At 38.2% G+C, this 27,815-nt stretch overlaps 1 protein-coding gene across 1 annotated transcript; it reads right to left on the reverse strand.

The window, feature by feature from the left end:
- GFRAL (GDNF family receptor alpha like) lies at positions 1-27,815 on the reverse strand. The gene is made up of 10 exons (XM_085324898.1): positions 27,731-27,815; positions 26,183-26,317; positions 19,160-19,312; positions 17,191-17,607; positions 16,498-16,554; positions 15,458-15,785; positions 12,083-12,342; positions 7,839-7,937; positions 1,062-1,143; positions 1-88 (listed from the first exon to the last, which is right to left on the reverse strand). The coding sequence occupies exons 1-10, from the start codon at positions 27,813-27,815 to the stop codon at positions 1-3; spliced, it is 1,704 nt and encodes a 567-aa protein (XP_085181024.1).

The following is a 27,815-nucleotide window of genomic DNA, read 5'->3' on the forward strand; positions in this document are numbered from 1 at the left end:
TCATCTGTGACTTTTATAATGGACCATAAACGTTTCAGAAGAATGGTCTGGTGAGGGACTTCTTGACTCATATTTTGTTCTGCAGGCCCTGAAAACAAAGAATGTGCATGTGTTTAACAATAAACTATACAGCTTTTGGTTGAACTTTGGCTTAATTGAAATCAGTGGCAAAATTCCCCTCTATTTATGATGAACACTGTGGTCTAAAATAATTCCTTGCACCATTATTAATGTGCTGTTCTTTCTTCCATCCCCTGTATTCTTTAAATCCGAGTTTTATTTATATGCTGATATTCCTGTAACCGCTAACCTAAAGAGAACACCTCTATTCCCATATATCCTGACTTTCCTTTTGCATTTTTCTTCAACATTCATCTTTGATCTGCCTCTGAATTTAATGATGAAATTTGACTCAATATCCCTCCCACTATATTTAGCTCCTGCTACATCATGTTCTGTTACCTATCATCTGACAGTGTAATTCTTGAAATCTGGCCATTTAATTTGGTCCAAAAAAATGTATCATTTAAGAAAAGACCATTTTCATTTAACTAAGTGAATGCACATTTCTGTTTTCTTACCAAGCGCTGCTGAACGTGTAGCTTTTCATACTGTGTGGGGGGGAATATTTACAAAATCCTATCAGCAATAATAGGATTTGGCAACAATATTAACTACAATAGCAGCATTCACGGTTTGATTTCTAAATATGTTATAATGCTGAATATTCTCATTTCCTCTCTGCATTACCTCTGCCTGCTACAGGGCTAAGACGGTAGCCCCCCAGAATTTTGAATTCAGATTTCACCTTCCCCTGCCATGGGACAGGAAATGAAAGCTTCTGAAGCCTGGCTCTCTGCATGAATGGAGGGCCTTGTAGATACGCCTCGTATTTCACCACGTCCTGCTAACACCTGCAGTGTCGGCTCTTTCCATCTCTGGGACGTGCTGGACTGTTTCTAAAGACAATTGCAGTGCCAACCCCTTAACTACATTGAAACAGTTTATTTTCTGCTTTTCCAGTTTCCTAGAACCAAAGATTAATATTCCTGTTAAATTACCTGATCTTTAGAAGAGTCAACAGGACTATTCCTAGGATGAGAACTATGCAGGAGGAATAGGCAATAATGTAGACTGTTTCACCTACAAGCCAAAACCAGAAAGCAGACATGAAAAATTTCTTGTGTAGTAAGAATCAGGTTTAAGATCTGAATGCATACAATTGCAATCAGTTCTGCTATCATTAAAAGGAGAAAACAAACCTGTTTGCCAACAGTAGGARTTACTCTTCTTTCACTAGTTGATGGAAAATAGCTTTTGGACTCCTCTTAGCAAATACCAATTCCAATAGCATGTTTTATGTGTGGCACTACTTTTTAGTGCTCCAGGGAAATTACAGCTGCTTCTTACTCTGATTTGCATTTTGGAGTATTTTCCTGGCTGACTTTAACATGTTAATATGTTTTTATTCTGTAATCTGTAAATTGTAAATCTGTAAATTCCAGATTTACAAGAGATCTGGATCTTAATTATCTTCTAGACTCTCTTTTTCTTTTTAATATATTACCCTAATTGYAGTGTGCAGCAATACCTGATCTAACTAAAGTAAAATGGGACGTAACATGTTTCTAGGCCTTGTGCCCATAGAATTTCCTTTCTTTTGGGCTTCTGACCAACAAATCACTTACACGCCTTACGTGCTAAAAAATCCAACTATTGAGGAAAAACTGGAAATTGTTTCAATTTTCGTTTTCCAGAAAATGAGGGGAAGCTGATTTTTCCTGAAGGAATGCATCAGTTTTGATAAAATATTCTGAGGAAAATTTTCAGTTCAGAATKCAATAATAACCCAGAATCTGGGAACAAGAAATGAAAATGTTAGACTGCTTGACAACAGAACTCTGATCCAGAGCCACAAGCATAAAACACGAGACTCTTCTATCACTTTCCTGCGGCACTAGTTCTATTATGTGTGCACAATTAAATAAATTTTGTTGATACAGAAGCCCAAATTTAGAATGGCAAAATATGACTTAAGCCATTCCTAAGCTGTTGCACTTTACATAGGTAATTTAATTATCACTGAGGAATAGACCAGCTCTGTAATCCATCACTGGGCCCGCAAGAAACTGTGAGAAGGCTGAATTCTGGCCTATGGATTAGTTATCAGTTGTTATATTTATAGTGTGGGTGTGTTWATGTGCGTGTATAGACCTTAAATAAGATATTTCTGTATATACTACRTATATGCAACAAATATAGTCCATCATATAATATAAATAAGGGAGTATCAATAATGAAACAGCTCCAGTGAGAGAGAGTGAATATATGTTCTACAGCACGGTAGCCAGTGGGAGAAGGGCTGAGCAGGGAGTTTGACCTGCTTGTTTTCTATTGCACGACGGCACTCACTTTTCCTCCAACAGATATCCAAAAGTCAAGCTCTCAGATAAAAGAAAAAATGAAAACAGCGATTAAACTATCATAAGCTACATAAAATGAACATCGTTTTTCAAGCAGCAAGCTACTGAAATATGTTTAATGCAGTGAATCTTTGAAGGAAGTGGGATATATTTTTGTCTAATGGCAGGACTGCTAAGATTACACATTTAAACATAATRTTTTTAAAATTTTGAGATTATTTTTGGAGTGGAAGACAAGGTTTACATATATTTAAGACAATTGGAAGTTTCAAAAATTGCTTTAATTCACCGCAAAGATTAGGAAATAACTGAAGCAGTAGCAGCCATGGATGGTCAAAAATACTGTTTCATCATAATATTTTAAAGTATTTTTTAAAAAATGTTGGAAAATTGTTGCATTTTGATCAAATGAAATGCTCAAATGAAATGATTAAATGAAAATGTTCTATTTTCTGTCAATACTATGTAATACTATGTTTTTGGTGACATAGGTTCTAGTAAAAGAGATTTGATTAAAATATTATCAGTTTTATYGGAAACACAGAAAAGATGTTAATGGTGAGATCATGAGGCCATGTATTTATAATCTGTAATTTGTAAAGCAGACAGGAGAACATACACACTTCTGTGGGAGAAGAGCTAATTCATTTTATATATTCCTTGTGGCTGAATCTGCTTATTCACCTTCCGTTAAAAACATTGTTAGGGGTATATGTTTCTTGATGGACACTCTCCTCTTTTTAAAAAATTCAGAGGAATAATTGCATTAATTTTCACTCATCATCTATATCCATTCAGTTGTTGAACTGAAGTGCTGTGGAAGTTTAAAAATATAGATACGAAATTTTGGCTCTGTTCATCCCAAATCCTCCCCATGCAAACTATCAGAATACACATTTAAATTCCAGTATGATATAACATTTGCATCATCCTATTTTGATCACTATATACATGATATCAATCATCTAAATATGCATACATACATATTTATTCATACATACAAATATATACATGCACACACACGCGTGTATGTATATATGCATGTCTACCTACATCTGTATCTCTATATACTGTGTATCACACAACTAATTTAATTATGACATAAGGCTTAAAAAACAGTGCGTGAAATAAATAATAAGAGCACTAACTGCAGTTAAGCACATTTGTAGGTGTGGTTCTGTAAACAACCTTAGTGCTTGTGGTGTGTCCTCATTCACAGCTCGCTAGAAAGCAGACAAATCCATCATTAAGAATTAAAAACACCATTAAAAGTGGTATTATTAGCAGTAATAGTAAAAAATGTAGTGTACCCACGCTTATTTCATTACTCCTAAGAAATAACTGTTTCTGGTTTTATACGTATTAAGCTTCTCTTCAACTGTTTGAAGTGCAAAATTGCAAGTCTGGCCTGGATTCTTTGACTTTATGGAGGGATATTTCGTACGTACGGTGGAAAATGAGAGAGGCACACCCGCTGTCTCAAGCCTAGTATCAAAAAAGCAGGTAAAACGTGAGATGGTCTCAGCTGCGTCCTACCTGCCCAGGTCCAGAGCAGCCACAGCGCTGGGTGACGCAGGCTAGGGCAGCCCTGTAGGGGCAGCCCTGTAGGGGCAGCCCTATAGGGGCAGCTCTATAGGGGCAGCTCTATAGGGTCCCTGGGCAGGTCTTGTCTTTTCCAGGACAGGCTGCAAACACGCAGGGACACAACAGCAGCGGGGTAGGTACCGCTGAGGCTCTACCTGGGCTGGAGCTCTCTCTAGTAGACGTAGGGACATTTCTGATGATAAAGTTTGGGAAAAGATAGCTGTGGGCTCAGCAGGCAGAAAAATTACTGAGATTGGTCTCATCTCTAAATCTACCTGTTTATRTGTATATACTGTGAATATTCATTGGGCAGATTAATTCCAGTTGATGCTTGGAGGTTTCTTGGCTACCTGCAGGTTGTCACAGGCTTTTTATTCCACATTTATAAAACAATGAGACTGACAATGTTTCACACTTTACAAATTAAATTCACTAGAGCTGAACTAATCTCGATTCCCACAGCAGCTGGTATAATTATAGATAAACCCTGCCAATTGCTTGTTTATCTAGATTCTCAGTACAGCAACACTCCACAATAGAAATTATCTGATAACTCAACACTTTTGGAGGAAAATAAGATTAATTTCATCAGTTTTGGGTTGAGCTCATTTTTATTTTATCTCACAAGAAGCAGATAAGAGTTCTGTATTCTCAGCTTCCTTTTCCAGCCAAAAAARTATTTTCGTCCAAAGTTCTACACTGATTAAAGTAAATGCTTATCTTCACACATGAATTATTTTTCAAATTAAAGTGTAGGCAGTAATCTTTTAAATTATGTGAATCTTTAAAATCATGGGGATAATTTGCATAGGATAAAGTCAAAACCAGGCTGGAAGTGCGTGACTAGGTAAGCAATAACAACATTTTTGAAGTCTGGAGATTTTTGTGTTGGCTTTGTCATTTTCTGTTGTTGTTTTCACAATGATATAAAGTTCCAGCCCCATCTAAACCTACAACAAAAGTCTCATTAACTTCTGTAAGATCAGGACTCTGCCCGCATGACACCTCGGCACTTGGGTTATATTAAGCCACAGATGACACGGTTTCCAAGGACCCTCCTGGGTATCCAAATACGTGTAAATGCAGTTGTGTATTTTGAAAGACCCTGTTATCCCMTGGAAAACCAGAGGGCCGGAGACAGAGGACTCGATCTGCGGCACCTCCGTGTCCGGATGGTGTTGCRCCCAACGCTCCCCCTCGTGCTCCCGAGCACGAGCCGGCTGCCGGCGTGATCGGGCTCCCCGGGCGAAGGGGAGTCGTTCCACGCCGGCGCACCGGAGGCCACGTCTGGCCTCACTGCCTGTGCAAGTTTTCCCAAGGTTTCCCAAAGCACCTGAGTGCTTGTGTTGCCCAATCCCCTTTTCAAGCCTCATAACTATGCTTAGGAAACTAAAGCCTTTGATTTATGGCATTATTGGAGGGCATAAAGTTACCAGGCATCAGCTTCTCTGCAGTAACTTTTTGTGCCTACTCTTTCCCCTTTCTCATCAAGAAATGGAGTAACTTGGGTTTTATCGCAGGCTCAGAGTGTGCCTCTGCACAGTCACTGTGGATCAATCAACCCACAGTAACAGGTTGCATCATGATTACGTATTTGGTCATCCAAATACAATATTTCATACTTTTACCCAAATTATTTGGCTACTACCTTCACACCAAAGTGTCTTTGGTGGAATATTTTTTCCACTGAACAAGTTTTTTTTTGTAGACATATAAATATATATTTATTGCTTAGTATGAACACTTCTTTTACTTAGAAACAACCCTTTCCAATGGCATAGTTTCCAGAGCCACTGAATAGAAGAGAAAAGTCCYATTCCTTTTTGAATTTTATAAATTAAAAGACAGTTGAAGAAATATAGTATTTCTTTCCAAGTGTGTTCATCTGCAGCTAGTCATCGATTTGATTTTGTGAAAGAGATTCTTCTGTCTTTCAAAGCAAGCTGATAAAGGACCCTTCTGAAATTTTGATGTAGGAACAAGATAGTTGCACATTTTATCTCCTGCTTTCCAAGTTCAGCAAATATCTTCTTGTACACAAAATGCCATGATTGACCACTGAATTGTTTGCCTCTGCTCCTTGGGATTCAGCTTGGGATTTAATTTTAGTAAAGATAAATGTTTTGTAAAGTTGATAATCCCCTTTGCTGCTGGAGTAATGTACATTTACTAGCATATAAATGTAGGATACTGGGTTGTATTTTTGGCAATGGAGTTTAGGAAACAATTTGCAATATGGTTTTTATCATCAGGTAGATATTCTGAATCAGATTCTTCGACTTGGCTTCCTATGAGACATTTACAGCTAAGAGAGTTTCCAGCTAGCACACAAGACAGCTCCAATAAGAGGAATATTTTATTGTACAGTTAAGGCTGGTCATCATTCTTTTTGTTTTTCTGAGGCCATCCAAAATTCTATTGGAGTTCAAGGATGGGTTTTTGGAAAGTATTTAGACTTCAATGGGAGCAATATTAACTAGGTGCAGCTTGCTTTTTGCAAACTTATATCTGGATCCCTGAGGAAAATGCATAGTACATTTTATCCACTGAAAGAATATGCAGTTAATAACAGTCGGGGGGTAAAATACCTCACATCTTACATTTTCTCAGTCAAAAGCAGGATTTCTCCCCCTTAATTTTAATTTTTTAAACATTAGACTCAAGTTCCAGCTGGAGATTCAGGCCCCTCCTGTAGTCAGCAAAGAGCAGGCAGTGCTTCCAGAACCAAAGACAACCTAAAATGGGATGGATCCTCCACTGACAGTCCCTGACTTTCTCCATTACCTACTCAGAACACTCAGGTGACATGTGTGATTCTTCAGTAACTAATGTCAATGCTAAAGTTACAAGAATGCTTAATTATTCACATGCAGGTCTCCGGAATCCCAGTCATGATAAGCTATTCTTACACTTCCCAGGCTGCCCACTTCAGGGATAGCTGAAGGATAGAGGTAACAGAATATCCCTTGTTTTGTAATGTGCACAGAGTTTGAATTACTTTTTCACTGTAGAAGCTACTCAGTATGAACTTTTCTTGGAACTAATTCATAGTAATGTCTAGAGTGTCGTAATCTACTCCATGTAAGGGAGAACAGGTCATTCTCATTACAGTCAGTATTTACGCATCAGCTCTCCCATGTTCTCAGCCTATAAAGGTCCCTTCAAAAGGAAATATAAAATTAATATTCTTCCAACTATGATAAAATTTTTATAGCACTTCAATATCCTTTAGCTTTATGTCAGTTGTGCGTTGTAAATGCTTGAAAATAAAACTAGATGCAGCTATTAAACCTGTGGGATATCACGATCCACAACAGCATGCCCCTGTGTCGCTCTAAGAGGTAACGTCAGATGGAGAGTGACACAACACCTTTCTCAGCCTGCTTACTGGGGCTTCCTAATTTAGTTGTTGCAACCCCTGTGGCACAAAACGTCAAGAGAGCTGAGAGAGAAGTAGGTGCGACATCGAAGTTAATCACTGGTACCACACACTATGACTACTGCTCTCTAATGACTGTTTGGAGAGTCAGGCTCTGGCAGGCTTAATAGCTTAATTTTGCCCAATTATAATATAGTGATTCTGAGCCATCTATTTCAAAACCACTTATCAGTAAAACTGGGTCAGTCTCATCATCTTTATTCTGTAGTTACATAAGACAACAGGTAGAAACTCTTGTCCATGTTATGTTGAATTGGGCAGCCACAGATAAGGGTGAGTTCACTTTCCTGAACCCATCCAAAGAACTCCAATCTTTAGTCTTCCCTGTCGTACCTAAGAGAAACTTCAAGCGTACTTCTGTTAAAATCGTGAAGCAATTCGTTCAAACTCACCGTTAATTGAAGAAGAATGCAGCTGTGCTCTGGAAAACTTTTCTCCTGGTGTTTCTGTATTTACCGAATGGAAATCTTTTTTCTTGATTGAGATTTGACCTGAATATTGAAAAGAAAATACTTATTCAAAAATCGATTTTTAAAATGATGACTTAATGAATATTATTTTTGTTATTTTGATAGAAGTCACAGAATTTTACAAAGGAAGTTGCTTAAGTGTTGTTTACTGATACTCAGTGAACCAAGTAAATGACTGAATACAGGTTCTTGCTTTTTAATATTAGTTGTATCTCCTCTGTAGTTTGTTTTATGAAAGAAGTGTGTTTTAAATAAAAAATTATCTGCCTCAAAACTGATTAAATTCATTTCACAGAAAAAATAGTAAAATGTCAAAAGGGAAACAACAGAGAAAGGAGGAGGAAAGAGTAAAAGTTTGAAGTAGCTTCAAAAAGCTGATTCGCCAAGTGAATTTTTAGACCATGCCTCTTTTACAAAGCCTTACTCCTCTCAGTGGGCATAATTTCATGAAAGTATCTGAAAATACGCATCGTATAGAAAAATGGCCCAGTGAAAGGTCTACCTGAATAGAACAGTATACAAAGTAAGAGGCTAAAATATGCAAGAACACACACAATCACTCACAAGAACAGGAGCAAGCTGACAATTTTTTATTCCCTTGAGGAATTAAGAAAATAAGACATAAAGAATCATGTCTACATTCTGGAAGAGCATCTAAATAGCCCTGAACTAAATCTCCTTGTAACATACTATTTCTGTGATATCCAGTAGCGCAACCCAAGGTTAAGATAGTTTGGAAACGTAACCTCTTACTTCCTGTCGCTGGTATTTTTTCGCATTCCTTTTGCGACGYAGACCGGCGCTGATGCTGGTTTACCCGCGCTCCTGTCCCATGGCAGCCAGCCATTTGCAGGCCTTGCCTTTTGCTGAGCGTGCTGCCYGCTTTAGTCTTGCCTGCAGAGCCCCAGGCGCAAGCACTTGCAGCGAGGCAGTCCCGTGTGACAGTGGGGAGGTGCGATGGTGTGGGCAGGAAGGTAGAGCTGCCCGGGTTCGGCTCTGTTCACACCAGTTGGAGAGACAAAGGTGGCCAGTGCTGGGCATTTGCCCATTCAGAAAGACTTTGGCGTTAAAAAGTCACCATCAGTGTGACAGTGGAAGTTTTCCAAAGTTTTCACACCCAGCCAAACAAACAAGTTTGCAGAAGAGCTTGGATGAGTTCTACAACAGAGCGCTCACTTCACATCTCATAATTACCATTAATTAACTGCAGTACCGGCGCTGAACATGGCAGCCTTTCAACGCACAACATAATCATATCTCTCTTAGTTTAGTTGTAGCATGGCTGGGCATTTGGCAGGGGGGAGGAAACAGAAGCAAGATTCACAACACTACAYAAATGCTCAGAGAAACAGATGCCAACCCTATACTTAGCCAAGACCTCAGATCCCCAAAGTATTTTTATTTAAATAGCAGGAACTTCATTGCACCACAGGAGCAAGCAAGCTTTTTGTCTTCATTCCCAATTGGCTTAGGGAAGTTTCCAGCATAAAAACATTTTATCCTGAGACKGCTTCAGGGAATGGCAACAGCTGATGAGCAATTATTTGATTATTATGATATAAGGGTCATCTTTTCGCTTTATAGGTAAAAAATAATTAGCCCCATTATGTGATTACTCATTCGGATTGTTAAATGCAGCCATAAAGGAAGGAAACAAATAAATAATGCTCATCAGCAACACCACAGCCAGTACAGTCTCAAATCTGAAAGTGTTATGATATCACTTTTCCAGGGGAGTTTATATTTAATTTGTAAACTCTTGCCAGARTCTGAAACTTAGTACCGACAGTGTAACCTTGAGGTCAGTGTTCCAACAACTTCATTTTCATTTCTGGGTAGCCTTTGAATTCTATGAGTGACAAGAAAAAGTTAAGCAGCTATCAGTGACAACATTCTGGCTGCCCAAATTCAAAAAATAGCTACTTAATTCAGTGAAATGCATATATGCAACAACAATGGATTTTTAAATGGCGGTCCTTTTGCTGGAACTATGAAATAGTCATTGCTGATGTTACCTTTCATTGAAATCATTATGAAAGGTTACTTTTCCCCAGTTAAGTTGAGAATATAGAAGATAAGTAACATAGAGTATAGTATATTAGCAAATAGTGTCCCCCAAAGGGATTAATACAGCAAAATTGCTGAGTAATAAACTTGAGTTCCGCCCTACATGGATTTGGGGGGAAGAGGGTACTTTGGTTTTTAACCAGGTCCCAGAGAGTAGTAGCTGGAGGGTTGCAGATATGGCAGATGAATTTTCCAGCTTAATTTTATCCAAAGGAATCGCCTGCCTGGGAGCCACCCTGCGGTTTGAACCACACTGTAGGAAGTGGAGAGAGAAAGGGGATTTGCTTCAAAGGCACATTCCTGATCCACACCAAAACATTAATGAAGGCACCCATGCTGCCATTCATTGCACTAATAATTCCCTGTTAAAGTGGGATTTGGCAACGACTTTTATATTTAACAAAAATAAATAGCTGGTTTAGCACATAAAAGACTTGAATAATTCTGAGAAAGCGTAGTTCCTCCGAGTTAATCCCAGGGTTTTTACTGAGGGCCAGATCCTGAAGCCTCTATTCACTGTGCATAAAAGCTTTTTCTTCCAGAGGCCCTATTTAAATCACTGAAGTTATTTTCAGCAGTCAAGGCTATTGCTAAACATGCATAGGGCTTCTGAGSCCAACTTTTCATTTTTAATCAATCCACATTCTTTAAGTTTTCATTAGTTAACTATCTATTAATTAGTAATAGTTATTAAATTATCTCATAATTTGCTGTCATACTACCAGCGAGCTGAGGTTCTGGCCGGGGCCAGCCAGCGCTTTCCCAGGCAGCTGGACCCCAGGCACGTTTCCGACGTTTGCACAGCCCTGACCCCCTTCCCACTTCCCAACAGTTATTTCGGATGCAGCCATCCCCACTGGCGRAGGGGGGTGAGGAAGAAGAAGGCAGGAGGGAAGCTCAGTGGCACCACTGCAAGCTGTGCTGTGCCATGGCCTCAGYGGTGGAAGCAAGTCCCTGTTCTGCTTTATTTACTAGTGCAGATATAAATGCAGSTCCTGGTAAAGCATTTTTGTGGTCTCATTCCTTACTTCATGTCTTGCATTCAACACAGAGTTAATGCCTTTTGGTAGCAACCTGCATTATTTCAATGATATTAGAATGGTGTCCCAGAAATTTAGGTAGCTGTTGGTAGATGATAGATACATAAATACGAATTCAATATGAATGAAACTAAAAGATCAATAATATTCTGAGCATAAAAATTAAAACYATGCTCTATTCAATGTGTAGGCCTGCCATGTATCGTGCCACCATACATAAATAAATAAAAAATTATTCTCAAAAATGACAGTTAATGCATTGTTATTGAATTAGTTGCAATATGTTTATTGCAAACAAGATCCGCATTCAGAGGTTAAAGCTATGAAACTCTTGGTTTGGTTTAGTATTCTTCCTCATTTCTGTTAAGAAACTATTTGGAGACAGAAGACCACTAATTCTCCTGTTTTTTATTATGTTTCACAACAGAATTGAACTGTTCTTGTAATGCTAGATATTTTTAAGGTTAACATTTATTAAATAATTTCCTAAATATATGTTAGCTAACCTACAGAGTAAGGTGTACTAATATTTAGACTCCAATAACGAAAGAAAAAAATAACATAGTTTACCATGTTATTTGTAAAAATATTGCACCAAAGTACAACATTAAGGCAATGGCAGAAATGCTTCGGAACTTTTCTAATTACATAATATTATAGACCCCAGAWACCATTCTTTTATGGCCATTCCAGCCAATCCATGTAATGAGTCATGTAGGCAGTTTTATTGATTTACTACTAATACAAAATATTTCCCAAACCAGAGAAAAAAAACTACACATACAATTTCTGTTTCAATTTGTATTACAAACTCCAGATCTAAATCTTGCCAAAATGTTTAGCTCAGTTGGTTAGAGCATGGTGCTGCTAATGCCAAGGTCGTGGGTTCAATCCCCAAATGSGCCATGCCGAGGGTTGGACTAGATGACCTCCCGAGGTCCCTTCCAACCTTACCAGTCTATGAAATCAGCGGGGTTACTGTTAAAATAATTTGGTGCGAAGAAGCATTTTAATAATCCATTAAACCAATTTTTCCTTAAAATGYTGTGTGCTACTCACGTAACTCACTGTAGCAGGATTTGCTATGAAGTATGCGGTGGAAGAGCTTGCACAAAGACTCTCTGGGGGGAGGCAGGTTATGGCACGTACACTCCACACGCAACATTGTGCCCCAAGTGCTGATGTAAGCCGCCTTGCAGTCGGTATTTGCAGAACAGGGTATGTCATCCTTGATTAAAGTTTCAAGACAAGCTTCGTCATCATAGCAATTTTTTGTCACGTGTCTCCAGCACTTTGACCAAAAAGTTTTGTACTTTTTCCTAGTGGAAAAGAAAAAGAAATACATAATAACAGTTTAAAAACTTTGTGATTTCACAAAAAAGACATTCAAGGATAATCAGAAAAGGAGAATTCCTCCAAAGGTGCCATTTAAACTCTGATAATCATGGTATTCAATGGCAGCCAACCTAAATCCTGCTCCAATTTACCCCTGATTGATTTCAATGAAACTGCAAAATTGCAATTTGAAGAAAATACAAATTTTATTCAAAAAGTTTTTGAGAAAAAACAACTGTACTTCAAATCAGCACCTGTGGAGAATTTTCCCAGAGTCCARTAAAAATCAGAGTGAGTCCTGGCAATCTCAGATACTCAGAGAAGGAACGAGTGTGGGTAAAGGAATAAAATCGATCATCACGATAAAACCAAAACATGTGCTTTCTACTAGTTAAGTTTGTTGGGTAGTGTGATGGGAAGAATGAATATTTATTTGACATAAAATAATCTACATTCAGTGCTAAAAAACCCCAGAATACTAACAAAATGCAAAATGTCCAAAAATCTGGATAAATTAGAAATTCAACTACACAAATTAGACTTTAAAAATTAATTGATAATGGAGACGAGTTACAGGAAGGATTAATATCGTTCCCAGCTCAGTAGTCTCAAATGATTTCAGTTTATTTGCACTTTGGATAGGACAAAATTAGTCTTTAATACAGTATGTATGGCAATAAAAAACATCTATTAAAAGTTAACTAAGAAAACCAAAGATATTGATTAGAAACTAATTTATCACTTACATGAAATATTCAAGGTCAATAGAAATAAATTGTTGTTGTATATTGGATATTAATACATTAAAATATTCCTTCTCTAGTCATAAAGATTAGTCTATTAATTTAGTGCTGCTATTGTGCAGATGTTATTCTGGAAAATGTGGACTGTTACAATATYAGCTAGAACCTTATTTATAAGTATTTTCTTTATACAGGCAAAGGGTTCAAAGCAGATGCCACCTCTGTGTTAATGGCATCATTTTTGTTCATCCCCTAATTTATAGATATAGCTAGCCATATTTCACAGAGCAATTTTGCTAATTATGTCCACTTATTGTCAATGCCAGGAAACATTAATGCTCTCAAAATAACGGGTAATTCAGCAAGTCTCCATTATATTACATGTGCTCACATGCACATGCACAGACATACATTTGTAGCCCAAATCTTGCTGATAAAAAGGGGGCAATTCCCACTGACGTCAATCTGAACAGCTTGCGCAGTATTGAAAGTGTCTCTTGGCCTCTCGGTTTATTTACTGAAGATTAATTTAAGCCCAGTTACGAGATAAACTTCAGGCCTAATCTGCATGGGATCCAACGACCACACTGAAAACTTAAGTGAGGTAACTGGCCAGCCGCAAAGGTCGGCAATCGAGTTGAACTGTGAGTAGGGACCAATCCTATTGCACGTTTTCTAAAACAAAACAAGATCTGAAGCCTACGTTATTCTTCACGACCTCGACGGTCTATGAATGTTTCAGACTAGCAACAGAGTTTTTCTCATGCCAGTCAGTCTGGGTAGAAAAGAACAAAAAGTAAGTTTTACAAAGAGGCYGAGCAGTGTACAACAGTTAGATACAAAGGGTCAGGTTCTCGGATGGAGCAGGTAATTACTTTAACCCCACAAACTTTGCCCAGTCTGCTGCACAATTTGTGTAAACTGCTAGAGGGGAAAGGTGCAGCCTGGCATGTGTTATCTGAAGAAAGTGGTAATGAAAATATCTAACAACATAATTTGTCCAGCAAAAATGGTGTTAAGAGTCATCAAACACAGGCAGAAGAAAAGCCAGTATTAAATTGCAGACCTGAGTTGAAAAAGAACCTTTTTATTTTACTTGGAAAATTACCACGGTTAATACAGACAGTTATGATAGAYGTACAGGTGAAAATGCCATTTTCTAGTCACTTTTCAGATGAGAACAGGCTTTAAGGAATTGCTAATGTCTGCGTGAAGTGATAGATAACCTAGCTTTTTGACTGTTAAAATTAAGTTAACCTAATAAAATCTAAGCACATTTGGGTGGAGAAGAAGTTCATGCAAACATTGTGTGGTTGCTGCATCTCTTGGGCAAGGTGCCGCAGACGCCCCCTTCTTCACGTGAGTCTGTGAAGAGGTTAGGTAGGTTTTGGTCTATGGGTTTGGATGGAAAAATCATTACCAGTAAACARCAAGTCAAAGGGTGGAAAAGTAGCAAGGCGACATGACAGTTTCCTAAGGGCTGATGAGCACTGGAGAGCTGTTGAGCCTCCAAGAAATGCTCCTGCGCTCTGGCATCCACAGCAGCTTGTGAAGCTCGGACTGCGCCCTCGACGGCCACGGCTGCAGCGTGCAGCCGGTGGCTACAGGTTTATATATCCACACTTGAGGAAATACAGGACCCTCTGAGATATTTAACATCTGTCTGGAAGCCACTGGCCCACCAGTACAACCCTACTTCTATGAGTTCACAGTTGGAGGCGGCCTCRCAACTGTTGCTTTAACAGGTATCGAGGGGATGTGCGAGCGTGTGAAAGAGCTGTGCGGGTGAAAAAGTGCACGTGTTGTGAGATTAGCTTTCTCCTGTTAATAACATCTGGATTCTATTAATAACAACAACAGAACGAATAGGAGGTATTCCGGAAATATCAGTTGCAGTCTGTTTCCTCTTGACTTTATCTACTATCAGAGAAACAGAAATTTACAACAAAAATTTTTAGAATTTTAGAACATACCTTGGAAATCTGAATAGTTTGGAGCACTGTCACAAGACGGTTATCAGGTCTTGACCAAAAAATAAATGGTGATACTACATGTGAAGATGTGCTTAGAACTGGGCTCCAAGACTCTCAGTTAACTGGTATATCAGCATTGAAGTATAAAGATAGCAAACTTTCCAATATTTGCATCCGTAAAATATGTTTTTTGCACATGTCAGATACAAGTAATAATATAGAATAGATGCAGCACAGAAAAACATTTTACTATAGATGAGACACGGCACATATATATATGTATATGTATATATGTATAAATAAATACAATTATTTGAAGAAATCTTTTTTCTCATGCACCTTACCAGACAAAACATAGGAAAAGTAAACTTTCTTATACTTACCTGCACAAGTCATCCTCTTCACATACATGAATCACATTTAGACACGATGGGGTAGGAACTGCAGTCACCGCACAGGGCTTGCCATGAAGAAGTTCTTTAGCTGTGTGGCAAGATTCATCAGGATGGATACAATCACAAAAGGTCATGGTTTGAGCAACTTCAGTAGGCATGTTTTGATAGAAGAACCTTATGGCTCCTTGACATTCTTTCATGTTGCATTTTTTATTTACTGAGCAAACTTTTAGGTATAGGGACAACTGCTTGTTACAYACTTCATCTTCAATGCACTCTTTGTTCACATCCAAACAGGTTCTGTTTGCTGTGTATTCTAAAAAAAATAATGATTTTTAAAATGTAATCATAAGAAAGCCTATCTCAAGTGATGACATGCAGTCGTTTTGCCTTCAATATTCCCGTTAAAGAAAGTTTGACTCCCCAAAACTCTGATCCACCTTTTCCAACATTGTGTCTTTAAAGTCCATTGCACATTCTTCAAAATCCCCCCTTCTTGGGCTCCTTAAGGAACCTTCCTGCAGGTTTCTGTCCCTGACAGGTGAAATGGAGAGAAGAAAGTGAAAAGTGGCAAGGGGAAAGTTCCTTTGGTGTAGTGGTTTCTAGAATGCTAGTGGCTAATGGATACTTTAAACTGCTGAAATCTCCAAAATTCAATCTTAAATTATGCTCCACAATAACTAATGAAGAATATAACATAAATGACATTTCTGCATTCTTAAAGCTAGTTCAGGTATACCTCTATGCTAGAAACCTTTCAGAAAGACCTAGGTAATTTGGACCTTAAACTGGGGTAAAGTTTTACCTCTGTAAAGTTTTACCTCAGGATCAGGACCATTACCTATCAGTTCTGAGATTCTTACATATGCAGAAGCTTAACTGAAAATATTTTGGGATCTATTGCTTCCCTGATCTTTAGTAATTGGGATTTAAACTATTCACTTTAATTTGGATGGAGATAAACTGGTCATTATCTTAAAACAGAGCTAAAATCAGCTATCAAGATTCATAAATAAATTCAGAATTACCTTGCTTGGAGAGAGCAGACAAATTCCATTGTAATTTTGCTTCCATACTAACATTATCTAGAACAAAAAGATATGGTTATAGGCTTAGACAGCAATGATAATTCTGGACTTTAAAATACTGGATGAGATGCTGGCAGAGTCAGTAATAAAAATAAACAAGAATAAAAAATATTAGTTTAATAGATAGAAACTGCCAGCTTGTTCATAAACTTTAAAATGTTGTACATACATTCATGGATTTTGAAGTGATCTTTTGAGATGATCACAAGAAGTTTCTAGAGATGCTTAACATAGTATAAAATCAGCTTTCTTGCGAATAAATAAAGTCCAGAGACCTTAATATGCACATCAATATACCAATTTTTAAATTTCAACCACATATCATATTTTAAAGCCAATGCAGGCAGCAAATCACTATTATTACCAAATTGTTGTTATTGGTTTTATTATTATTATTTCTAGTTATAAAATACTCAAAGGCACTGATTGGGACCAGGTTGTCTCAAACTAACATATTGAAGGAAAATATTATTTGCATTCAGGTTGTCATGTCACTATCAGATTATTTATTTGTACCTAAATAAATCTACTTATTTCCAACGTTAAACCGCAAAAGATCAAAAAAGCTGTTTCACAGACATGTGGAATTTATTGTATGTATGAAGGGGTTCAGACTCCTGGAACAGCACTAACCTGTGTCGGAGTCCTGATTTTCATCATCATCATCATCATCATCTTCACTAGATGCTGAAGCTCGATTCTCTTGAGAGTATTGTAAGCAGGGGTTGTTAAATATTTCCTTCCATATTTTAACACATCTCCTTTGAAGTGGCTCTGAGCACTTGCACTTTCCCAGTGCTGTTTTCCTCAGCTCTTTCCATGCTGACAAACACTGCTGCGTGGCCATCTGGACCCTGCATTTTGCCACTTCTGCCTGGCAAACTCGCTGGAAGTTCTTATATGCTAAAAAACAGTAAGGGTCCTCTTGGCAGCTTTGCTTTGCAGTATTGCAGTCGTTCTCTAACTCATCTGGRTGTCTTCGGTGTTTGGGAGTTCTGTGTTGCCTGAAACTCAGTTCAGTATCTGATCTTGAGGAAGTATCCAAATATTCTGTATAAATAGGTGCAAACAAAGATAAAAGTCAAACAGAAGACAAAATATCATCACTCTCTCCCGGTCACCTGAAACAAATTTAGGAAAAGAATAATTGTCTTAATGCAATAAAATGAATTAAACAGCCATAACTACGCCATGACTAAATTCAAGGGTATGTAAATACATAATAATTTCAGATCCTTGCAGAGTAATGAACCTTTCTCCTGCTTACTGTGCCCTAGTGTGTGCATCATACAGTCTAGTTCAGCAATTCAACTGCTAACCCTAAATTGAGAAACCCTCACTGAAATTACTGTATAAAGAGATTCATCTCACATAATTTTAGCCACCTACAGTTTGGACATATCATGATTATCTTCTGGATTCACTCTATAGTCTTCAAGGAGAAAAAGGCAATTCCAGAGGATGGTTCATTATGTGTAAAGTACATATTTAATATAGACAGGCAGAATTACTCCTGAAAGTATCTACCAACACTACAAGCTATGTAGTGCTTCATTTATAGGCAAACCTGGTAATGGTGCAATTTAATTTAACATTTTTATTATACCAGCAAGAAATGCAATCATGTTTAATCAACAAAAAGTATAAAATTACTTCCATTTGCAAGAAGCAAAAGCAACTGGTTCAACGACATTGACATCAGGCTTTAGATACCCGCTATTCCTGTCTAGGGCAAGGAGTTTCAGAACAGGATGCTATTATACCCTCTGTGATAAAGCCATATATTTTACTACTTGATGACATACACTGATTGATGCTGTGCGGAAAGATACCTTAGAGTGGAGGAACAGCCTCTGTGCTCACTTTCCAGACTCTAATTCGCTGGTTGTTTTCACTTCTTTTATGTCAGATTCTCTAATCATTACTCAAGGAGACACTGGATCAGAAACTAAAAGCCTTTCTGAGTGGTTCTTATTTGTAGAAATAAGCTTTCTCAAGAGAAAAAAGTTCTCATAATTAAATAAAAAAGGGGTCTGGGTGCAGTGACTATAATGGAATTTTAAGGAAATGATTGTATTTTATGTAGTAAGTACAACTTTATAAAGCTAGTAATAGTATTTCCCACATCCATTAACCTTTCGTAGATATAGTGAATAGGTTCCAGTAACCCAGTGGGACACAGTGACAGGGCTGTGCAGCCCCAGGTACTCACACTCTCCTTCACAAGGTGGCTGAACGTGCATGTCTCCATACACAGCATACACTCAGAGGTGCTTGAGTTTCCTTGGGCAAGTAGCTCTTAACACACATAATTTTTTCACTCTTACTTTCCTCTGAATTGAGCAAGAGCTTTGTAAACCATCTGAATTTCTCAAATGCCTTCTGGTTTTCCTTGATTTTTTTTTAACAAAGATGACATCACTTTCATATGTATATTGGAACATGAATGTCACAGAAAAGACAAAACAAAACTTTGCAATTCTTTCAGGAAATTATTAGGTTTGAGAWATATGTAAAGAAACAAGTTCAATTAAAATGAGAGTCAAGAAGTTATAGTTTTGTTTTGTTCTGCATAATGAAGTCATCATCTTTAATTAATTACCTTTATTAATGCTGCACTGTTTCTCAAGCAGCGTTGTGATGCTACAGAAACCATCTGAAGTGCAGACACAGTTTTTAAATACTGGATATTCATCAGCCAGGACCTGGATGATTTTATTACAGCCAACGACGTCTTCAGGCTTGCAGCTATTAGCTAGAACTCACAGTTAAAAATATAATAATGTTTATGGATGCTTAAGGGATAAGGTTACATAAAACAATTCAATTTAAGCACAAAAATAATATCCTTTTCCARGAGAAGATGGTTTGGACTTAACTTTATTTGAAAACGTGTCATAATTCACAATTTTAAGATAATATTCAGAGTGATGTAATAAAGATRTGGGTACAACATTGTTTTCTTTTATTCAAGCTGATCCCTTGCCAGGATATCTGTCTCAGTTTGCATTTCTAAAGCACATAAAAGCTTAAAATAAYTACTTTTGACAAGAATTAAACAGAATTAGTGCACTTTTGGTTTATAAGATGGTTCATTTAAGGGACCGTATTCACTAGGGTCTACGGTGAGGTAGGGCAGCATACACTGCTTTGCTGAATCTCACTGAGAAATACCCCACAAGGAAAGAGAACCGGGGAGCAATAAAACTGCGTTTTGAGACTGCTTTAGTTGAACGTGTGAGAWGTGAGTTGCTTGCTGCAAATGGACAATCAGAAATAGGCAGGACAGCCGTGGGGTGAAAGAAATAGCATTCCCCCTCAGTGGACATCGGTTACGCAGATAAAACCGGCACTGCACAGCAGTGAAGCATGTAAGAGAACAGCTAGTGTTGATCTGCAACCACACCTTTTTTCTAGGTAGGCGAGGCACAGAGTTCAAGCCAAAAAAGATGCATCAGAATCCGTGGGCATATCCCGGACTGAGGCATCTTTGCCTCACCTTTGGCCGGCCGGTCGAGAAATTAGGTGTCTGGCTCTGAGGCTGGTAATCACAGCTCCACATAACRGGGTAAGAGATGGGATGTAGGAGTACGCACACAGTCCCACAATAACGGTAGTGCTAACTGCGTGCTAAGACAAAGCATCTCTGGTTCAGACCCACAGCTCATCTGGGGATGACRCAAGCCTACAAATGTCTGGTCACTTAGATATACCCATAGAGCTCTAGTGATTTTCCCTGTAGAACAAGGTTACTACCTAAGTTTGGCTATGATAACAATCTGAAGTGCCCCAAGAAGTGGATATTCTGATCTTTATAAAAATAATGGAGAAGTTAACCTAGAATATTAACACAAAAAATGCAGAGCCTTAGTTTGCCCCTCCAGCTTCAAGCCAGTTGCTTGCATGTGCACTTGGACTCAGTGACAGAGACACTCATGTAGACTGTCGTGAATAGTAAAAAATAAAGAGGATAAATTAACTGGATAAATGAATCGACCTTGTACTTTACAGACTAAATAGTTTTAGAAATATTTTGCTATTATTACTCAAGGAACTTACTAGTGAGTTAAGAAAGTTATGTAAGAAGTAGTTTATTACCATTGAAAAAAAAATATTTTGTGAAAAGTATAGTCTACTTTGTCAAAACAGGTGTGCAGCTCCCCAGATCTGCATATTTCTCTCTTTGCCTCAGGAGTATTAATTATGTTAAAATACGTAGCAATAGGAATATGTGGCTCGAAAGATCCAGGTTGCTCGTGAGGCAGCATAAGGGTCAGTTTTAACCAACAAAAAGCCTATGCTATTCTTTCTGCCCCATCAAAGGTGATGTCTGGCTTCCTACCTCACTGCTTCTCAGGTGGCCAGTGTGGTACAGTGGAGGTCATGTGCTCTAGTAACATTCAAAGTTAACAGTCGTGTGTCATCATTGCCACTGACAGGATTTAACATGACCTGCCACTGACAGACTTTTAATATCATTTATGCAATATTAACATGAATAGCAGTAGAAGACAATCTAGGCAAAGGTCTGCATCAAAATAGTGCATTTTGCCTGTGCCTGAAGGAACAGAGATTAATTATTTGAATGTGCATGTCCTCATTCTACCACCCCAAAGTCCATTTTCAACCAGCGTCTGCATTGCCCTTGCACCAATTGCTCTTGCTAGCTAAGGAGAGTTTGTGACATATTGGGCACTGCTACAGGCGATCTTCCAACCTAGCAAGAATTACAACTCCTAGTCTGCTCCCACTTCACATCTTATACCACCAACAGGAGGAAGTCATGATGTCTAGGCTTTCTTGTCTCTCTCCAATTCCATCTGCGACTTGCCATATGCATCTCTAGAAAGGAATCAAGATCCTGACCTTAGCCCTCATGTTTCTTTTCCTTCCTTTTAGCCAAGGAGCTCACAAGGAGCTCAGAAGGAGCCACTGAAGATCACAGACAAAGGAGACTCCCTGATGGTAAAAATAGAGTTGAAAGTATATCATGACATTGGAACTATGAGAACTGTAGAGGTCTTTGCAGGTAGGTGAGTGGATATTTTGTCTTATATTTTATCCCATGAGTAAGGGATAGTAAATAAATTTCAGGAGAGAACTTCAGAGGGAGGACTTTCAGGGGTAGAAAGAGCAATAAAAGTCAGAAAGGACTTGGATAAAAATTAGCTAATTTACAAAATATGAGTATCTCTCTCATGGGCTTCAGCACATTTCAAGGGTAGAAGCAGGTAGAGGTGGCAAAAGAAGAAACAATGATCCGAGTATCTTTTACTCAGTCCAGCCTCACTTAACTCATTTACCTTTATGGCACTAACATTTTGCATTCATTAGTCAGCYACACTGTCTGTGTTGAGAATGCCCTTATGCATTGCGAACATGCTGCGCTGAATTGCAGCATGTGACAACCAGGGGTTGGGATGTAAAGGTTGTGGGGCTATGAACATTCAAAGGGCATAGACAGAATCAGGAAGCACATCAGATTTATAGAGTTCCCTTGCCTGGCCTCTTAAAAGCAGTGTGGAAATAACCTATTATCAGTATTGGTCTGTTTGTACACCGTGTTGATTCAGCTGTGATGAACAGCAGAAAACATTTTATTGCTGGTTTTCAATTATTGTTGCTGTATCGTTGATTAGTTCTAGGTAATATATTTTAGCTAACAAATATGCTACCAAGGCATTTACGAAAAATACCCTCTGTCTTAATGCTTGGCAGCCATTATTCATTATGTGATTTATTTATATGTACATAATTTGTGCACATATGACCACAAACAGATTCAGGACARAGTAGATGCTGGCACTTCCAGGGTAATAATCTTTCTTCTTGCATAGTCAGCGCTTCAGTCATCTCAGTGGGAATTGCATCTGAAGATTGCAGACTTAAGTACTGCATTTTCCTCTCTACCCAGSCCTGATGAGACCACATATGGACTGCTGGATCCAATTCTGGRCTCTCCAGTACAGGAAAGACATGAACATACAGGACTGAGTCCAGCAAAGGCCCACAAAGGTAATGAAGGGTCTAGAGCATCTGACATATGAGGAGAGGCTGAGAGACTTGGGGAATGTTCAAGGAGGTCTTATAAATGTGTATAAATAYTTGATGGGGGGAATGGACAAAGTGGAGCCAAACTCCCCTCAGTGTTACCCAGTGACAGGACAAGGAGCAATGAGCATACGCTGAAATACAAAAGTTTGGTTTAAACATGAGAAAAGACTTTTTTATTGTGAAGGTGATCAAACAGATTTTTCCCAGSGATGTTGTGGAGTCTTCATCCTTGAAAATATTCAAAACTCATCTGGACCACCTGCTCTAGTTTACCTGTTGTGAGCAAGAGGTTGATCTAGAAATCTCCAGAGGCCCCTTCCAACCTCATTCTGTTATTCTGTGATTCTGTGTAAAGTAAACTCTACTTTCAAATATACTTCACAATGTGATTCATTAATATTTGATAGCAACTTGAGAATTTTTTGGAATGAAGATGTTCCACTTCTGAAAAATTAAGAAAATGCATTATTGGGCTTGGACCAGGCCTCAACGTTTTCCATTTCTCATGRAACAAAATAAATAAATAAATAAAAACAGTAAAAACAATAAAAGCAACCCTCAAATCAAACCTAAAATCCTTCATTATGCAATACTGGAAATTTGAACGCTGAGTTCATTTTTAGAATGAAAAATTTTGATTCTGTCAAAATTAAATATTTTATCCTTTTCCARTCCTGGCCTGGAAGTGGTTTCAGAGATGCTTCAACCTCTTTTTCATTAAATCATGGCACAGAAAAGGATGTAGAGGAAGGTCTTAGAAAACTATAAATTGAGATTCTGAAAAAGCTGYTGCATTAGTAGAGCATTGATAAACAGTTTGACGGAGAAAGGACTTAGGAGTTGTTTCAGGGAGTATTCCCAGACCTGCTCTGAAGAATAAAACACAGAGGTCATCGTAATGCTTACATTCAACACTGAGGTTACAATCTGAGGGACAGATATCAAACTTGTACCATGGAGTAGGAGAGTAACTGTAATCCATTTATAGCTTTTTGCAAAGAGCATAGCAAAAGGAATACTTGCCCTGTTTGCCACCAACCTATAAGCTCATGCTGCACTCTCAGGAAGCCTCTTCCATTCATACAGCTCATCAGCGCTTTTCATCTKGACTCTTGACTGATGGCATAACTTTGTTCTTATTAATACTATTTTTCTTTTTCTGTTCCAGTGGATTCTCTGAGAAATACCATCAGCTGTCTGACTGCGTGCTTATCCCCTCTGGGGCCATGGCACACGGTAACTACATTTATAATACTTTTTTTCCAGACCTAAGAGAGTAAATATCTGACTGTCCTGCAATGCTGGACAACCCTTGCAAAGGCTGCTATCAGGAAATATACAGATGCAAAAAACTGCCAACCAGTCTCAAGAATTTATTTTCTGAAGGTTTCTCTGACCCAGTTAAAAATACCGTTAATACCAGTGAATAAGCACATAGGACACAGGACAACATGTGAGGGAAATGGAGTATAAGAGAATTGGCAGCACTCATCATGCTGGGTCACTTCACCTGGTCACAGCCTATTATGTCAAGCAGACTCGGTGCTAATGCCTTTGTGAAGGATGTGAGGGATACAGATTCAACTTCTTCCTCTGAAGTACAGAAGAGAGTTGTGTCTGGAGATCTCATCTTTAGGTGAGTATCTTGACCTTGAAARTACTGGATATTCCATTACTTTCTTTCAATACCAACCATATCTTTTGAAACTCTTCAGTTTATATAAAATATTTAAGGACTCAGTAGAACATGAGCTGAAACTTAGTTCCTTTGTGGACTGTCATAATCACTACAGTTAGTCTTTTTCATTTACTCTTAATGTTTTTAAGAGTTTTCAGACATTCTAGGCAAAACATATACATATTCAGAACAGCAGACGCTAAGAAGGAATGTGCAGAGAATTTTCTGCTGTATTTTAAATGTTCTCTTGTGAGCTGGGAGACCTGGGTTCAAACCCCTGCAGTAAATCCAACAGACTGAGGAGTTCAGGTAGTTTACACTGCAGTGCACGTTCTTGCAGACGGGCTAATAAGCATGGAGTCAGGCAGTGTCTTCTCCTGCCTGGATTCTCCATACAGACCAAATATGAGACTGGGCCCAGAAGTCAAGTTAGACAGTTCATAAAATGAACTCTAGTGCAGCTGAGAACAGATTATGGCAYCAGGACATGGATAGTTTTGTCCAGGTAGTATGAATATAAGGCAAAGGGAGGCTTCCATGGACATTTAGATGTCCAGGAAATGTAGATATTTCAGTGATTCTCAGTGACTGAGAATCTACATTTTGGGATTAAGTTGTTAGAAGTGTCTGTCTCTAAATCCCTTTGGCAACATTTATGAATAAGGCTTGGGCTAGGCCAATGGCAAATGACTGTGTTTATACTGCTGTATTTTTGCATGGTACCTGGTCTGGACTGAGGAAACTAGCACTCTCCAGTTACTGCTTTGTCATGGTTGAGAAAATAGCTTGGGTCTGGTACCACTACCAGAAAGCAGTTTTGTGCAGCCAGCCTGAGGGTAGGAAAGTCTAGCTGTACATGTACATGATGTCCCAGAGCCAGAAAATAGTCCCCAGCCCTGTTTATTTACCAGTACTGATGKAGCCCTTGACATTTCTTGGTCAGCAAAGGAGTCATTACAGGCTCCTTCTAACGACACAGCTCTACCTAGCCACTCTTTACACTGCCACATGCACAGTACAGCATGGGAGAGTGAATGCTCAAAATTTAATAACAAGGTCTTGGGGAGATTTAAAGGAAGGGAGAAATGATGATTAATACCCAAGAAATTTTATGTGATGGGTTCAAGAAGACAACAGGCTGTTGGAAAAAAGAATATTTTTTCCTACAGTAGGAATTAGGATGAGTTTCAGGTCAAACTAATAATACTTGGTCTTCCCCTACTTAAAATGTAATCATACTTTACTAGAATAGCAATGAAAAGATGGGGAGACTGATTTTCTGCTTTCATTTATGTGAGAATCTGTTTAACCAGTGAAGGATTAATAGTATAATTTGCAATTTACTGTACCAATATTCCCTGGATGTGGATCACTGACATACAGGTACTACTCACCGGACAAATACAATATACCTCCCTACAACTTTCTTGGAGGCATGTTTTATTTGGTTGGTTTCTTATTCTAAAGTTATTTTAAAAAATTATTCTAAGTAACGTGCCTCAGGTGTGATACAAAATCAGCTCCTCTGCTGTTCCGAAGCTTTTTTGGGGTGGGGGCAGATTTTCCTAGTTCAGAATATACAGTGTTAAATGCTGGCTTTGCATAATAGGATCCCAAAAGAGCATAATTTCCACTGAATTCCACTTGTCAAGTTGGTTTAGATTTTGCCTTCAGTTACATTCCAGAAATGCAATTTATTGCATTAAAGTTTGGACATTGTGACTGCTTCTGAAGGTAGCACTCAGGATTTCAGAAGTTGGCTTGCTGCTGCTGTCCTTTGCTCTTTGAAATCTCACCAATTTCATTCAGTCACCCCAGCAACATCATGTTACACTATGAATATGCAGCCATTCACCAACTCAAAATAATTCTGTGTGCACGATAAAGAATTACCTGAAATATTGCAGACATCTTCCACGACACTCCAGACACCCTCACATCCATTTGCATCATTTATACATTGTTCCCTCAAACGCCCACAGTCAGTAGTCTGGGCAGTAGATATACTTGTGAAATAAATGAGCAACACTGTAAAAACAGAATATAATGACTATTTCGTACAATAGATATTGTATTGACCTTTCTCATTTATGTTTGGGTTGTAACAATTTAATTTATTGCAGCTTATCTATCATTTCAAATAAGTTGGTGATTCTCTTTTTAATAAAATAAAASTTTTCCTGAATTTTACTACTGAAAATTTAACTTTAATTTTTAAGTTTTCAAAGTTGCTATGTCACAAAATTGTATTGACTTTACTCCAGTACTATAGCATCAGCCACAGTTATAAATGACATCAGTCCACAAATACATAAAAAAGGACTGTTTTTGAGATCCATAATAAATTACGAGAAGGAAGACTGAGTATAAAACTCAGAGGAAACATAACATTTTATTTCAATTGTAGTTTCATCAATTTAGAGACTAAATAAGAATTTCTATTAGTAGATCATATGAAAGAGATTCAATAGTTAATAAGTGAGATTTTATTTCAGAATACAATACTCTTCCTTCTCTCTGATTTTACTTTGCAGATGCATCATTTCTTGAAAGCAACTCTCAAATTTATGTCTTTATCTGCTTCACTGAGTGCACTGGACTTAAAAGCCATATTAATTGCATAAAAACATTTTAAAACTAAAGATTGCTATTAGGGTTTGAAGGTAAAGAATTTTAAATTAGTACTGCTTCTGGCTGATGCATAAAAAATAGATTGCTTTGCTAAGAAAAGAGAAATCAGTTTGGCTTTAGCTCTTTCATCAGCATTCCTATGATAACAGAACCTCTAATTTGGTAACCAGATATCTTAATTTTCTGTAAAATTAAGTTTCAGACACTAATTTCAGGCCTCATCAGACTAGCTGTTAAATATCTGCTGGGAGTGTTTTGTGTGGGTATTGACACCCAGGACACCCAACATCTCCCAGACCTGTATTCATTTTTTTGTGATCTTCAGGCAAGTTTATGTCAAATTTGAGGAACTTTTAGCACTATTTAAATCCTTAAACATCATTTTCAAGAGGCATGAAATATTCTCTGAGGACTTATCCATGCCCTGCTCAGAGAAATGAAATGTAGATATTTGATAAGGCTCTTAATAAATTTAAACAGCTGCTATTGTTTAGAGATAATGTCATCACTGCTGGAAATGGTGCTTTCCCGTGACACTGTAGTGTTGCTGTTGGGAACACTTTCTGGAGATACGTTGACAAAGATGCAATACCATCCAGTAATTTATAACTGACAGGTGCAGTAGCATCTAGTGTGCCTCAGAGATGTGTGAGAGGTCACACACGCTTGCCATAAGATGGTGAAGCTGGTGCTAATCCTTTCCTAGCTGTGCGTATTCCTGACAGTTAGGAGATCCGTGCAGAGCYGGTCATCTCCAGCCTTAGCCACTCCTTTAGCCTTCTGCCAGTCAGCCTGCAGACTGATCAAYACCAACAGCTCCTGTCACTAGATACTGACGGGCATCCAGGTGGCCTGTCTGTAGGAATAACTTCAGCACCCTATGACAAAAAGTCAT

Source organism: Rhea americana, unplaced genomic scaffold (assembly GCF_003343005.1).
Source record: "Rhea americana isolate MKP2758 unplaced genomic scaffold, rheAme1 scaffold_94, whole genome shotgun sequence".
NCBI classification, from domain to species: Eukaryota; Metazoa; Chordata; class Aves; order Rheiformes; family Rheidae; genus Rhea; species Rhea americana.